Raw genomic sequence first — 15374 nt, forward strand, 5'->3', positions numbered from 1 at the left:
GTGCGTATAACATAATTTTCGGAAGTTTGGAAGAGATCAACTTTCATGCTAATAGATTACAAGGCTGGGAAGGTTGAACCGTACGATATACAAAGCGAAAATAACGATGATATACAATAGAAGAAACGAATCTGAATCATCATCGTCATCAGGACGGCTTGAGCGTATTATAGATTGCTCGATTGCTCAAGCGCAAACCGTCACTAGGATACGCTGATGCAATTGTTAGGGACAATGAGCGTATCGTGACGGTTGTGAAAAAGTCCACCTACTAAGTAAACGGAAATATGCTGCTTTTATCACTATATTCATCTCGTTTTAATGTATTCCCTATAACCGATCTATATATGTAGCGAGAGTAGAATACCAGATAATTATTCTTTTGTAAAATTTTACAAATTGCTTCAAAGTAATGAAAGACAAACTATATGCCAAAGTGAAAATATTATTTAATAAAAAAAAAAAAAAAAAAAAGCGAAAAGTATAAACGAGTTATGGCCGCTACATTGTTGCAAAGGGAATAACGGTATTACACTTTATGGTCTATAGTATAATTAATGTTCGGTATAATGTTGTTATATAAACATAGTACTTTCAACTACGAATAATTAACCGCTTTGCATACGCATTCTTTTTGAGTGTTTTGCAGGCATGTCTCAAAAATACACTCTACTTGATGGTTTTCCATTTCTGGTTGAGAAGAAACCTTTACATGATTTGATGACATTTTGCATAAAAAAGAGAACAAAGAAATTGTAAGTAAGTAAGCAGGAGAAAATTATGGAAACAAATTCAATTTAGTTATAAATAGAGAATAAATTGATTTTGTACGCTACGCATGCAATCGTGTTTTCGTGTGTTTTCTTCGCTTAAAGGTATATCGTACTTATGTTTGATTTATATGCATGTTTGCCGCAACAAAGCAAATAAATGATTAACGATGCGGAAGATAGAGTCTTTGCGCCTTTGTTGAAATAGCGAAATGTGAATATTTATGTAAAACGTAGAAAATGTATAAATAAATATGAAAGCAGATCTCTTAACTATTGCCATAGATTTATTCTCATTTTCTACTTCTTCTGCTTTTCAATTCTCTTTCTTTTTGTGCTTTATTACGATTTCCATTAAAGTGATATGTATTTCATTGTTATTGTGACATCATAGCAAGCCATAAGATGAAACCTTTGGTCGCCCTTATCCATTAGCCGTATGTATGAACCGTTCAATAATGATGTAGTTACGATCAACTATTTACTGCATAATACTTCATCATCCCGTATTTTGTTAACGATAATGTGCACACTTTTTAACCTAAATCAAATCCTTTCAATCAAATATTGGATCATAAAATTTTGCAAATTTGAACACAATTTCGGTTATTTTACCGAACAAACAGGAATTTTTTGTAGTCCCCATCGCAATGAGCAAAAACTTGAAATGAAAATTACATTTACAATTTCATCTTGCTTATGGAAAATAACAACATATTCATGGATAATATTTTCCCCAAGCATTATTCATATGCATGTAATGTTGCGACAATTATATTCTATATCGTATGTAACACTTCTAGGTGTTAAGTGCAGACACAACTATTTTCATATTGATCGTGATTCATAATTTCATTTAAACTTGCCTTATCCTTATGTACTTTGTGTGTGTGTGTGTTTGTGTGTGTGTTTGTGTGTGTGTTTGTGTGTGTTTGTTAACCTATAAATCTTAAGCAAACTCGACAACTTGATGCGAAAATGTATATTTATTTGTATTGGACTCCTATGGCGACCACATCTCGTTGGTAATGCCGTCTTTTCAAAAATTCCTTATCTGAAAAATAATTTCGCAATTTCGCTGAATAACCTTAATTTGATTCAAAAAATTTGCATCGAATGGGACAATTTTTTTGTATCGCCCAATACATCCCATACAATAATTGCTATGAAAAGTAAGAAAAAGTTATAATGCCATCTAGGTCTACATTATTGAATCCATAAAAGGGTTCGCTTGAAAACTATTTATTTTTTTAGCTGCAATGAAGGTATAATTTTTACTGGCATAAAGTTAGTGCATCGTACGTATCACGCGGGCTACCTTCACATTTGTTGGCATTTGATCATCATTGCAATCATTGATAGTTAAGGTGCGTTAAGGTATTAACAATACAATTACAAAAAGTGAATAAAAACATAAAATACAGACATAAATGAAAAGCGAAATCATGTGTCACGTTACAAGAAAAAAACATACAAAAAAAAAAAAAAAAAAAGAAAAATTGTATTTTTACTACTTACCATGCAGCGTAAATAGAAGGTTAGGCAAAGATGACGAATGTGCAAAGTGAGAGAGATAAGGTCACTCCAGATATTTAATATATCGTAAAGGACGCTATTATTTTGTTGCTGTCTAATCATGACATCGTCCCTAGTAACAGACTAAGCCACACAGTATATGTAAGGCATGACTTTAATTACAAAAAAGTAGGTAGCTAGCTAGGCTGCCTAAGTTGTCTTTTTTTTCTCTTATTTTTTTTATGCAAATAATGGCAGCGTGATGGCAGTTAAGTAAAACCATCTTGGAACCGTTTTCGCATTATCTTGAAATAGACCCTTATGATCATTGATTGATTTTCATTTCATTGTCCAGCATTCCTCATCTTTGTCGTCTGAGGTTAAAATATTCGTATGTCGTCTTCGCTTGGCTTTATATCAGGGAATGCCATGCTAAACACCATTCGTCCATCCAGTTCGGTCATATTGCTGTAACCGTCAGCTTGACTGCTAACCGGTTATAAAAGATGTATTTTCTATTCCCAAAGATCTGCAAAGGACATTTGATTAATGGCCGCGTCATTTATAGACATTGGCAAATATCGCAAGCATTATCTACTCGTAGTTCGAGAAGCTTTCATGCCCAGCCAAAATTTGTTTTACCCGCAAATTCATTTCGTCATATTTTGTCTCCGATCACGGTTCGACAATTCGCGATAAGGAGGTAGATCCACCTTTCAATTGGTACAATTTAATACAACTCTTCCTATTTTTAAGAATATTGCGCCTTTTTTTCTTGTAATACAAACAAATGTATAGTAATCATGTTGTATTATGTAATAGACTATGTATGCTATGAGAAAAGTTGGTATAACAATACGATGATCGGCTTGGAATTCGTTGAGTGTATAATTAGATCTTGAGCGATATTTCGATTTTCTCATTTCTCATGGTCTCTGCAAACGCATTAGTCGCGTTGCGATAATAGGATTTTTAAACAGGAGCCTTCATAGGGAAGAGATTACAAACAATAGATCTCAATATATTTCAAATTTCGCTTAGTAAATTTTATTTATGCTGAGAGCAAATAAAAGTTGAAAACTTTTTGTATATATTAGTTTGGGGAAAAAGAAATCCATTATTTTTTCGGTAGATGGCTGCACTGATAGATTTCTCGTAAAGTATCGATCAAACAATTTCAGATTTATGCTCGTTGGAAAGGTGACATTTCGCAGTAAAAAATATTCTTTGGCTGTTTTTTGTTTGGTGCATTCAGTTGTGAGTTACAGCGTGTCAAAAATGGAAGTGAACAAAGAGAAAATTCGATACATTTTACAGTTTTTCTTTGACAAAGGCGAAAATGCAAGCCAGGCGGCTAAAATTGTGAATGGTGTTTATGGTTCCGATACTGTAACAGCCAATTATGTGGACCTCGCACAGGTAGGCCGGTCGTCGAAAATGTCGATAAAATCGGAGAAATGATCGAAGTTGACCGGCATGTTAGCAGTCGTAACATCGCCTAGGAGCTAAAAATCGACCATAAAACAGTTTTAAACCATTTACACATAGCTGGATTCAAAAAGAAGCTCGATGTTTGGGTGCCACACCAATTAACAGAAAAAAACATGATGGATCGAATTTCCATCTGCGAAGCCTTGGCCAAACGGAATGAGATAGACCCATTTCTTAAACGGATGGTGACTGGAGATGAGAAATGGATCACATACGATAACCCTATGTGAAAACGATCGTGGTCAAAGAGCGGTGAAGCACCTCAAACGGCCAGGAAGGTTTTGCTATGCATTTGGTGGGCCTGGAAGGGGATTATTTATTATGAGTTGCTTCCATATGGCCAAACGCTAAATTCTGATCTCTACTGTCAACAACTGAACTATTTGAAGATAGCGATTGACCAGAAACGACCAGAATTGGCCAACAGGAGAGGTGTCGTGTTCCACCAGGACAACGCTAGGCCACACACATCTACAGTGACTCGCTAGAAACTTCGGGAGCTTGTTTGGGAAGTTTTAATGCATCCGCCATACAGTCCGGACTTGACACCAAGCGATTATCATCTTTTTCTTGCATTGCAAAATTTCTTTAATGATAAAAAATTGGAATCTAGGGAGGATTGTGAAAATCGACTACTAGAGTTTTTTGCAAATAGAGACCAGGACTTCTATGAGAGAGGCATTTTGAAGTTACCTTTAAAATGGCAATAAATCATACAACAAAACGGTGCATATTTGACCCAAATCGGACAATCCGAAGCATGTTAAATAAAGTCCTGAAGTTCATATAAAAATAATGGATTTCTTTTTCCCCAAACTAATATATATATATATATATATATAATTAATTGTTAACACAAAAACTCGCGCGATTATCACGATTATCAAATCCTGCAGAGAGCATTATTCCCAAATCAAATCTTCCAATTTCGCTTCGGCGTTTCACTCTAAGGAAACAAATGCGTTCGTCCCGTTCGTATTATTGCACGTTCATGTTATTCATGTTATCGATGATTGAATGAATCGATTGTGCAATTATGCGGCAGAGGTCGCCGTCCTGGCCTTATTCTTTGAAACAACAATTCGTCGCGATAAAGTGATATATGAGTTAAGTGCATTTAATGTAAGGCTTGAGACTACGCGATTCCGTATACAAATGAATTAAAAGATCGACACAATAGTTACAGAACAACTAAATTCTATTGAAGATGGCACAATTCAAGTCTCACGTACAGCCGTTACTTGTCCTCTTTACACCTCGCCGTGCTGTGTGTTGTTACTGGCAGAAGAATATTTCCTAGAAACCATTTTATCATTCGTTTAGCAAAATCGATCTCATAATCTAAGCTTGATTTAAAAGAGGCGACACTTCCATCAATGTCCAATAGATAAATTGACTAATCAATGAAAATTATATAATAATAATAATATATACTAAGATATGATCCTAAAAGAAGCAAAGTGAAATGATGCGCTCCTATGAAAAATGTTAAACTTACCCTTAATCGAATTTAAAATGCTAAGTAATAGATAGAATAAATTGTTTTACGTTATCATACATTTTTATTGATTTCACATATACTCGCTTCGCAAAAGCATCCTCCATCCGTTTTGTTACTGTTACTGTAAGTTTCGTTCGTTTAACGCTGGTTAAGAATATGTCGAATAGACAAATGGGTTTGGGTGTGTTCGTGTCTGTGTATGTATATATGTATATATGTATATATGTATATATGTATATATGTATATATGTATATATGTATATATGTATATATGTATATATGTATATATGTATATATATATATATATATGTGAACGCTTTTATGAATACTTGTAATTGTCTCTAAAAGCAAAATACTTTCTGTCTTTCGCGTTCGCTATCGTCACTTATCAATGGGCTCTTTTCATATCTAATACGCATAATAAAATGTGTGATGCCTTCGGCTTCTAAATTGCATACACGCATGAATACACATTCTGTGACAACTGTGATCATTCTACAAAAAGTACATATAAGAGATAAGATGCACATAATTTATTGCTTTAATTCATTATTGTGTTACGGTTTTTGTATTTTATTCTTTCATTCTATGGTCTTTAGCTTTATTTGTTTATTAAATATGCTGGTAGTGTAAAATACTTATGGCAAAGATGGAGAAAAAAAAAAAAAAAAAGTTAAAGAAGTAAACAAACATTCATTCAGCTAATGCAAATGCATATTTTTGTAGTTAGTTATGTTAATATTGCATATGAATGAGTACAGAGGGTATCGTATATCTATATGTGTATACATACGTATATATTTATGTAATATAATTTAATATATATCAATATACATATATATATGCATATATATATATATATATTGCTTTTATAAATTTATTGTATATTTTTTTATAAATATATTTAATTAGCTATTTTTCTTACTTTTTTCCTTTTTTTTTTTTTTTTTTTTTTTTTTTTTTTTTTGCAGGTTTGTATTTATTGGCAGTTTACGGAAGAGTTTCTCTATTGTGATAAGTAATTATTCATGTAAATATGTATGTATTTTTATATGTTCGCGTGCATTTCTTCAAAGGATTTAGATGAATGTGTGTATGTACGTGTATGAAATATAAACTTTATTTCACTTATTTGTTTTAACTTGTTCGCCTTGCATATAGAAAAGAAGGAAGAACGTAATGGAGACAGCAACGAGTTTTAACGAGTGTGCGATAATATAGTAAAAATTAATATAAACTGATTTTCTCTTAGGTTGCAATTCTTCTATTTTTTTTTGTTTTTTGATTTTTTTTTTCATTTTTTTCTTTTTTTTTTTTTGGTTATGTAAAAAAGGCACCACATACGTTTTTTTATTTTTTTTTTTTTAAAAAAATTTTTTTTTTTATAATATTTTCTTTTTTTTTTTTTTTTTTTTTTTTTTGCTTCCATTACTATGAGTAAAGTTTAATAAAAAATTAATTTTGTTCATAACTAATGTATTTTAATTAAAAAAAAAAAGGAGAAAAAAGAGAAAAAAAAAAAGGAAAGAAAATTAGTATGAAAAATTTCTTCTAACATTGATATGAAAAATTATGTTTTTTCTTATGAAAAAAACAACAAATGTAATATCTTGGACTTTGTTTAGATGCGTATATCTTCTCCCATTATCACAGTTATTATAAATAATGATGATTATAATCAAAAAAGGATAATAATTTTCGCAATGCTGTTAAACTGAATCAAAAGAAAAACAAATACATAAATAAATAATTTTTTTCCAAGTATTTTGGTGTTTGGGTATATGTCCGCGTGTGTATGTGTGTGTGTGTGTGTGTGTGTGTGTTTTATGAAGAAAGAAAAACTGTTATGAAAATCAATGCAACTACTTTTACTTGACTTTGTTTTGTATACGTTTCTGGTAACGACATCAAAGTTTTCCTCTCTTCAAACAACAACAATTTTCTAGCCTTGTCTACTGTTGTCTGCTGTTTTTCTTTTTTCTACCTTTTTTTTTGTTTTTGTTTTTTTTTTTTTTTGTTTTGCAAAATTCGAAAAAAATGCTTTAAATGCGTTTAGTGCCTCGCGTACTGACAGCACACCGAATTTCGCGGTACTCGCTGCGTTGGCAAACCGGAAATGCCCTTCAAATATGTGTAGGATACAGGCTGACGTAGTATACGTTGTGGCGGTGGTTTGACTTTTTTATTTGATTTACCATTAAGTGCGGCTGCTGGTTTGAGCTGATGTGTACAATGATTTGTTAAGGTTTTCTTATTCAATTCGAGATTTGATGATGATTTTAAAGCGGATTTAATGGGAGTGCTGCTAGCGGAGCTTGGTGTATCGCATTCACTATGCGGCTGAGCTGGTGGAGCACCGCTGCATGATAGAGAACGTGTGGTTAAAGAAAAACCTGCCAAGGCCTTGCGTATGGTAGAAGTCGAACGACGCTGCAGGCGCGAAAAGCTAGCGCGACTATTATATGAAAGTTGTTTATTTAATTCTTGTTTTTGTTGTTGTGATTGCTGTTGTTGTTCATTCGAATCTGTTTGCGTTGGTTCGTCGATATCCTCCATGGTGCTGCTCGTCTCACTTGAAGTACCCGAAATATGTGAATCAGTTGTTTGCAATAATTGCTGCTGCAATTCCCGCCCTTTATTTATGACTACAGTCGCTGCAGCCGCCTGCGTTGAAGAACAAGAATCGGTCGATGAACTTTGATTATCATCGTCGTTGGCAGTTGTATAAATTAGGTCATCGTTTGACCTCAAACCGAAACGACGACTCAACTGACGAAAGAAGCCCATATTACGTATGTAACGTGGTGTTGGTGAATTTACGCTATTGGGTGAGACGCTACGGTCACGGCTGTTTCTGATTAAACTACTGCATTGACGTATTGCATCATCATTGGCGTAAAAATTTGATGCGACATTTTTAACTTGATTAGATGCTGCCGGTGTCGAAGGCAACATATCAGCGAAACATACATGGCCAAGCGACATTTTATCTTAAATAAATTCAGTATGTCTTGCTTAATAATAATATTTTCGCTTTTTCTTTCTTCTTTCTCTTTTCGGCTCTCTCTCTGTTTTTTTTTTTTTTAAATTCTTTATATATATATATATATATATATATATATATAATTCACTTTTAAATTTTTATTATAACCGGCTAATACTTACAGAAGAGATTTAGTTTTTCTTTGTTAAACTTTTAACTTTCAATAATGTTTACCTAGAGCAAAGAACGCCAATGACAACCATGCACTTTTAATGTCCTTAACTGTCTGAAATTGTTTTTTGTTAGCGGCTTCTTTTTATAGTCCCGGTCTCTTGCTTTCGCATTTTCGGCAAAATTTCTCTCTCTGTCTGCACAATAATTACTCACGTCTGCACAATCGAATGCATTTACTCTCTCGTAATATGCTCGATTACGTGCTTTCTCCCAATTTGTGTTTGTGTGCACTTATTTTTTGGTTTATTTCCGCTTTTTTGTTTTTCATAACTTCCTGAGGATATAGTGTTTCACTACTTTTATAGGGTTATTAACCAAGCATTTACTCAAAATCTTTAGTAGCTTTCACGCGTACACTTTTGTTTTATTATTATTTATTTTGCTAGAGAAAAAAAAAAAAAAAAAAAAAAAAAAAATGAAAATATTAAGCAAAAAAAAAAAAAAAAAAAGAAAAGAGAAACAAACAAACTAACAACAAAAGTATAACCGCTACTATCAACTTGGAGCGGATATAGCTATCATTTTGTATAGCATTGCGTTAATTGTGCATATGAAGACTATGGCAAAACCTCATCTCAAACGCGCCATGACCGATGGTGCATAGTGCTTGTCTGATTAATATCTAGTTCGTGAAGATGGTGAATGCATCCATTCCATCGTCCGTCCTATAACTTTTTCAAATTAAAAATGATTAAATCCCCGGGATACGATTGACTGGATTTACTCTGCCCTCGTTTCGGTAGTAAGGTTAGTTCTCTCAGCGAGTACAAATTCTAATTGCAAAAAAATATTCACATTTACATATATAAGGGCAGTTGATGGATAAGTTTTCCGCTCTCTAAACATTAATGCAATTCTTCCGATGCAATGCAATGCTGCGATTAAAACGATTAAAGCAGAGTTCTTTTCACATCCATCAGCTATATAAGGCCCGCAATATAATGGGAAGTGTTTAGCATATATAGTATATGACAACGAGCAATAAGTGAATGAACGGACAATAAATACAAATGCAAGTTTACATGAAGTGTCGGGAAATGTTTTTCGCTTATTAGCCCATATAATGCTGCACTTGTTGCCTGCTGTCAGTTGCTTTACAAATGACTTTCATTACAAACGTATCGTACGTTTCTTGTTGTACGATGTCGGTATAGTGTGCCATATGTACGCGCGAACTTCTTATTAAAACACATTAAAGTTTCAATAAAAACAAAAAAAAAAGAATTATTTTTATTATTATTATTATTAATTTCGCCAAAGAAATAAATTCTAAGACTAAACCGTCTTATAAAGCACTAGGCATCTAAGGCTTTCGGCTTTATTAAAAACTCTACCGCACTTGAGATTTGAACCCACGACCATTGAGTCGCTAGTCGAGACTCTTGCCTACTCGGCCACTCAGGCGGAAAATTTTGTTGAAGCATTCAAGTTGAAGAAAAGATGTCCAGTTAAATCTCTTGTTTAGATGAGAATCTATATATCTATAATGAATATAGAAAAAATCTGCATCGAAAGATTTGAATATAATTTCAATTTTGTTTTCTCGTTTAAGCGAAAGATAATTATATAAGAAATACACAGGATTGTTCGTTTGTCACGTATCCACCCATACCATATAACTTAGACTTGTTTATTAAAGATATGCAACGGACAGGATAGTTTATTCATAAATTTTCATCGGTCTGTATTCCGGACTATTGTTTACATTCGATTGCATATCTCTCTGTCAGCAAAAGCATTGCAATGCATGAAATTTATTATATCATTTCTACACAATTAACGCAATCCTATATAAAACTATACGATATAGTATAGCGATTAAAAATGTATATTAAATACCCTACACCTATTAAGAATTTTAGAGAAACAAGTAAGAAAATTATATTCGCCTGTAAACGAGTCTGCACATCTTTACACATACATCACCCAATTTAATGCTAAAAGCAAATAAAAACAAGTAAGAACATCTAGTCGGGCAAGTCCGATCATTAAATACTCTACATCAGATTGTCTAGTACAATTTTTATTTTTATTATGGAACAAAAAAATTCTATCTTGTATCTTGTTTATGAAGGCATATTTTCCTGTGCGTATTTATAGGGAAGCGGGTCCTGAACGAAACCTAATGTAGTACAAGTTTAATCCTTACATAGGGTATGATATATAAATAGACGTAGATGATCTACTATTTGTGAAGTTAATTTTTGTATGAATTTCCCAACTAATATTATGGGTCAATTTCCATCACCGCATATTGAAACCTGGACTTTCCAGCTCTATAAAGGATCAATTTTCTTCAGTTTAGTCTTTGGCACAGTTCCTTTTTCACCTTAAATTACTTTCATGATGTATTTTTTATCGTATGAATTTTAGCTTTCGTTATATAAGAGGGCATTCAAAAATTGCCCCAGCCGATCCAAAGTTTTCAGATCAATTTAGAATGTCGTAATACTACAACTTAGCCACTTTTGCTGAGAAATTTTGAATATTACAATATTATTCCATTTAAAGCCCTTTCAGAATAGGACATTATATGGTGAGTGGTCGAATAAGTGGACCGATCCGAACCATTTTTAATAGCATTCGTGCTATACTAAATTTGATCATAATATCCCAAAACTGCGTCCTATAACTTGAACGAAAACGTACATGGACAGATATCGCGGACGGACAGACAGACTTGGATTATGATTCTGAATCGAACGCTATAATAAAAGGTGGGACCATCTTAAGCCATTTTTCGTGTTACATACGACCGCAGGCACTTAGTATACCCTGTACCACAAGCCGTGTATGGTAAAAAATGAAATTTTCATTCTCTGTAATATTGCGTAGGAGATTATTTATAGGATATGCATTAAAATTATTATGATGTGTCTGTTGTGGTTTACGAGCACTTGGCAAAGAAAAGCCGAGCGCTGTCCTTTGACCCAATTGGCCTATTTTTATTAGTAATATGCATGCAAGAACTTTGAATGTTTTTGCTAAATTTGTGATTAATGTTGTAAGTGTTGCGACCGCGGGAATAATTACCGCAGTCAAGTACTTAGATACACATGCTGACGGACGTACCAATTGCATCTCGATTGAGTATTTGACGCTGATTAAGAATGCACTTGACTTCAGAATAAGGATCCAATATATGGACAGACGTGGCGCTTAGTTTGTTATGATATTTCATTATATTTTCCAGATTTTATTATTCTTGATAATTGTTGAAGCACTTACTCATTTGATATAAATAAGTTTGCATGAAAGATGTGCTAACTGTGTAGAGAAGAAATTACATATAATAATAAAGGTAGATATGATATGATGCTTTCCCTTGAGATTTTATAACGTAAACGCACTTAATGCAGTTGAGGTTTGACGAGAAGACTAACATAAACAAACGGCTAACAAGTGTACTAACATACTAACATAAACAAACGGCCTAACATATCAAAAGGATATGAAAATGTTTATCACTTTTTTTTAAAACATTTATAGAATAAAAATGATTTGCTTAAGGCAAGAAGAAGACAATCAATTGTTCGTGAATTCAATAAAATAAAGTGTTGGGAAATGCTAAAGTTCTATTAGTTTTAAACAAGTATCATTCAAGTTTTCTAAGCGACCTGTTGTAAATAGTCTTCTAAGTGTGCGAAAAAAAGTCTATTGTTGTTCAAGAATCTAATCGAAGACTTGTTAGGAATATATGTCAAAAGTCATTTCACATAAAAATTAAAAATGTTTACTTTTCATGACATCTCTTACGATGTGTGGCCCAATTACTATTCTTGGTCAAGCTCGGATCATAAAATATGAACAATTAAATCTGTTTGTCATATAAAGACATATGGGAAAGGAATTCAAAAAATGTCATCAAATCGCTGATATTATTGAGAAAAAAGTGTTCGCTCCGTTGCGCGTTTCTGCTCGGACCCATTTAGCCCAATTTCAATGCCAAACTGCGTCCAGAAAATTCCAATGTTTGTTATCAAATTTGAAGTCGATATTTTCATTTTTATGACGAGGATAGTGTCAACAACACGCACCACTCAGACACACAGACGGACAGACATGGCTACATCAACTATGAATTTCATGCGGATCGACAATATTGTTAAGGAAATCCTAAATCCAGCTCGTTCGGGATTTTCCCAAACAATAAATTCCCTAGAGAGGGAAAGCCGGCGCGTCACACAACTGCCAGCCAAGAAAAACGAATAGCGGTAAAGCGGGTTAATCAGTTACGGATTAAAAATTAAGGCATGAACTTAGGTAATAGTAATATGCTTGTAAAAATGTATATCAATAGATAATTTTCGGAAGGTAGAGTGACTTGGACAAGAACATACTGCCACTACAAGAAAGTACTGCCAAAATAATGAATGAACAATCCTACTGTTAAGGAGTAAAAATGTAAATAAAAGAATTTTAAATGTATTTCTCTTGCAAAGAATATCCACGATCTAGTGGTACGCATCATGTCTTAGAAACGAGAAATTTAGAAAATGTAGCAAATTTGATCCATCTTTCTAATACATCTTTCAAAATTTGTAAATTGACATATATAAATGGAAGGGAATGAGAGAAGCAGAAAGTGGATTTCAAAAATTTAAAGTCATCACAAATCGTTTTGTATGTCACATGCACCCGCATAATCTCAATTTAGCTTGGTATCAGATGAAATGTGGTTACATTTATCTCAGGTCTGTAGTAAATTGATTGATTAACTATTATATCAGGTTTAGAGCAAATTGATTGATTAACTATTAAGTCGCCAAGTAATGTCGTTTATATGTTAACTTGAAGGTTTAGCTCGGCAAAATTTTATCTAAGATGAACACAATTCTCTTATTTGTCTCTAATGCCATGTTATGTAATGGAAATGAAAGTGATTGCCGTAAAAGGAATTTCTTGACGAATGTGAAATGGTTAGAAAAAAAAAGTAAACAAACAAACAAACAAACAAAGTAAGAAAATTATGTTCGGCTATGGCCGAATCACGCATACGCACCGCCATTAAAATCTTTGACCCGTCATGGGAATGAGGAAAAGTTTATCTTACACCTTGCAATCGATTAAAAGATATTGTTAAGCAAAATTAATACATCACGCATTCCGACGTCCATCACAATTAATTTACAATTAACGCACTTAGCTGTTCGCATTCTTCTAGGCAGGGAATTTTTAAGAAAAAATTTATTCATTATTTCGTGACGTCGACCACAATTAATTTGAAATTAATACGTCTACCATGTAGCCTTCTACGCGCCAAGTCCTTTTATTTGATATCCTTATTATGAAAAAACTAATCCACCTCGGTGATCGTGTGATCCACTATATATATTTTGACGCCTTTTTCAGCATTCTTTAAAGAATGCACTCCACTCCGTCTTGTTTATCTTATGATTAAAAATATGTAAAACTTTTCAAGGAGATGAGAAAAATGAAAATTTGAATAATTTAAAACTTTGTGTGGGCATGGCCGAACCTACTGTTGCATGTAAATCGTAGAGTTTTTCGCAAAGTGCATGGGGTAAAGCCTTCCGTCTTCAGCATATCTTTCATAATTTTTGAGTAATGGAAAAAGCATAAACTCGCACAGAGATGCGTTCACTTTACGCTTTATTGTGGACGTGTGTTCTGATTAATTTAATGCATTTTCAACTTCAATCTGCTTGCAAAAATTTCTCACGTTTCGAACAAATTTGAAGTCGATATTTTCGCTTTTCCGACAAACAGACGTGCCTTAAACAATTCAGAATTTCAGGCTGATCGAGAAGAATATGTATGGGGTCTTTGTAGAGTCTCTGAGGCCTACTTTTGGGATGTTGCAAACGTTAAATTAAAAAATGAGTTTACCCTTCTATCATTCAACAGTAGATATAAATATAGAACAAGGTAGTTGAGTTAGTTGTGTAAGTATTGAGAATTGAAGCGTTTCATATTCATTGATAGCAAACTTAAGGTCAGAGGTAAAGCATATTTTGAATATTGCCAAACGTATATGCAAATAACTCTTATAATGACCTGATAGGTTTTTAATTTTCTAAGATTCAAAGCAACTGCAAGTATATAAATTAATATATACTAATTGACAGTTCGTATTAAAGATGTAACAATGTGTTCCTTCAATAACAAAAGAAAAGTTCTAGGAAGAGAAAATGTATTCGTATTCAGAGAATGAAAATTTTATTCGATTGTTTTAAGGTTCACTTAATAAAATGTAAGAAAATTCAGTAGAATAGAAAACCTCCTCCATGACTTAGATAAGCCATAGAATGAAGCAATTAATTATTAACAACTAAGAAAATTATATTTGCTCATAGATGAATCTTTTATATGCATAACTTTTATTGCAAAAAAAAAAAAAAAACTTACTTTATATTATGTGCCTATGACCAAGTGATTCCTTTTCTGTAGATTTGCTGTAGAATCACACATACACATACATATTGGGCGTGGAAATGTTTTTATCCTTCTATCAGTTGCAATTGATAAGCAATTCGAAAAAGGGGTGCGAGTAAAAAGACTATAGTCGATCACGGCCCTACACACTACTTTGCTTCCACTTATTGTTATGACGATTATCCAAAATAAGTCCGAAAAGTTTGCAATTTGTAGCTCAAGAAATACAAGAAAAAAGCGATGATGATGGATGTGGACAGACAGGCGGAAAGACAAGTTTAGATCGATTCAGCAAGTGATTCACAGAAAGTCATTTTGAAACGATTGATATAATAAAAGCTGGATTCATCTCTGAGTTCTTCTGAGTGTCGCATACCATCCGCACAAGATGAATATACCCTGTTTGCTGTGTGTGAGTGATGGAAATGATACGAAAATATCTTTCAATTTTGAAGTGAAGAATAATTAAACAATTTTTTGTTTT

At 33.1% G+C, this 15374-nt stretch overlaps 1 protein-coding gene across 1 annotated transcript; it reads right to left on the reverse strand.

The window, feature by feature from the left end:
- Nucleotides 1–6839: 6839 nt before the first annotated feature.
- On the reverse strand, nucleotides 6840–8313 carry LOC119632182. Its single transcript, XM_038024979.1, has one exon. It carries the CDS (start codon nucleotides 8260–8262, stop codon nucleotides 7330–7332), a length of 933 nt encoding a protein of 310 aa, XP_037880907.1. The 5' UTR covers nucleotides 8263–8313; the 3' UTR covers nucleotides 6840–7329.
- Between the last annotated feature and the right edge of the window lie 7061 nt (nucleotides 8314–15374).

Source organism: Glossina fuscipes, unplaced genomic scaffold, assembly GCF_014805625.2.
Source record: "Glossina fuscipes isolate IAEA_lab_2018 unplaced genomic scaffold, Yale_Gfus_2 1, whole genome shotgun sequence".
NCBI lineage: Eukaryota > Metazoa > Arthropoda > Insecta > Diptera > Glossinidae > Glossina > Glossina fuscipes.

Excerpts from the sequence above, each read along its gene's own strand:
- LOC119632182 (XM_038024979.1), bottom strand. The coding sequence starts at position 8,262 with ATGTCGCTTGGCCATGTATGTTTCGCTGATATGTTGCCTTCGACACCG.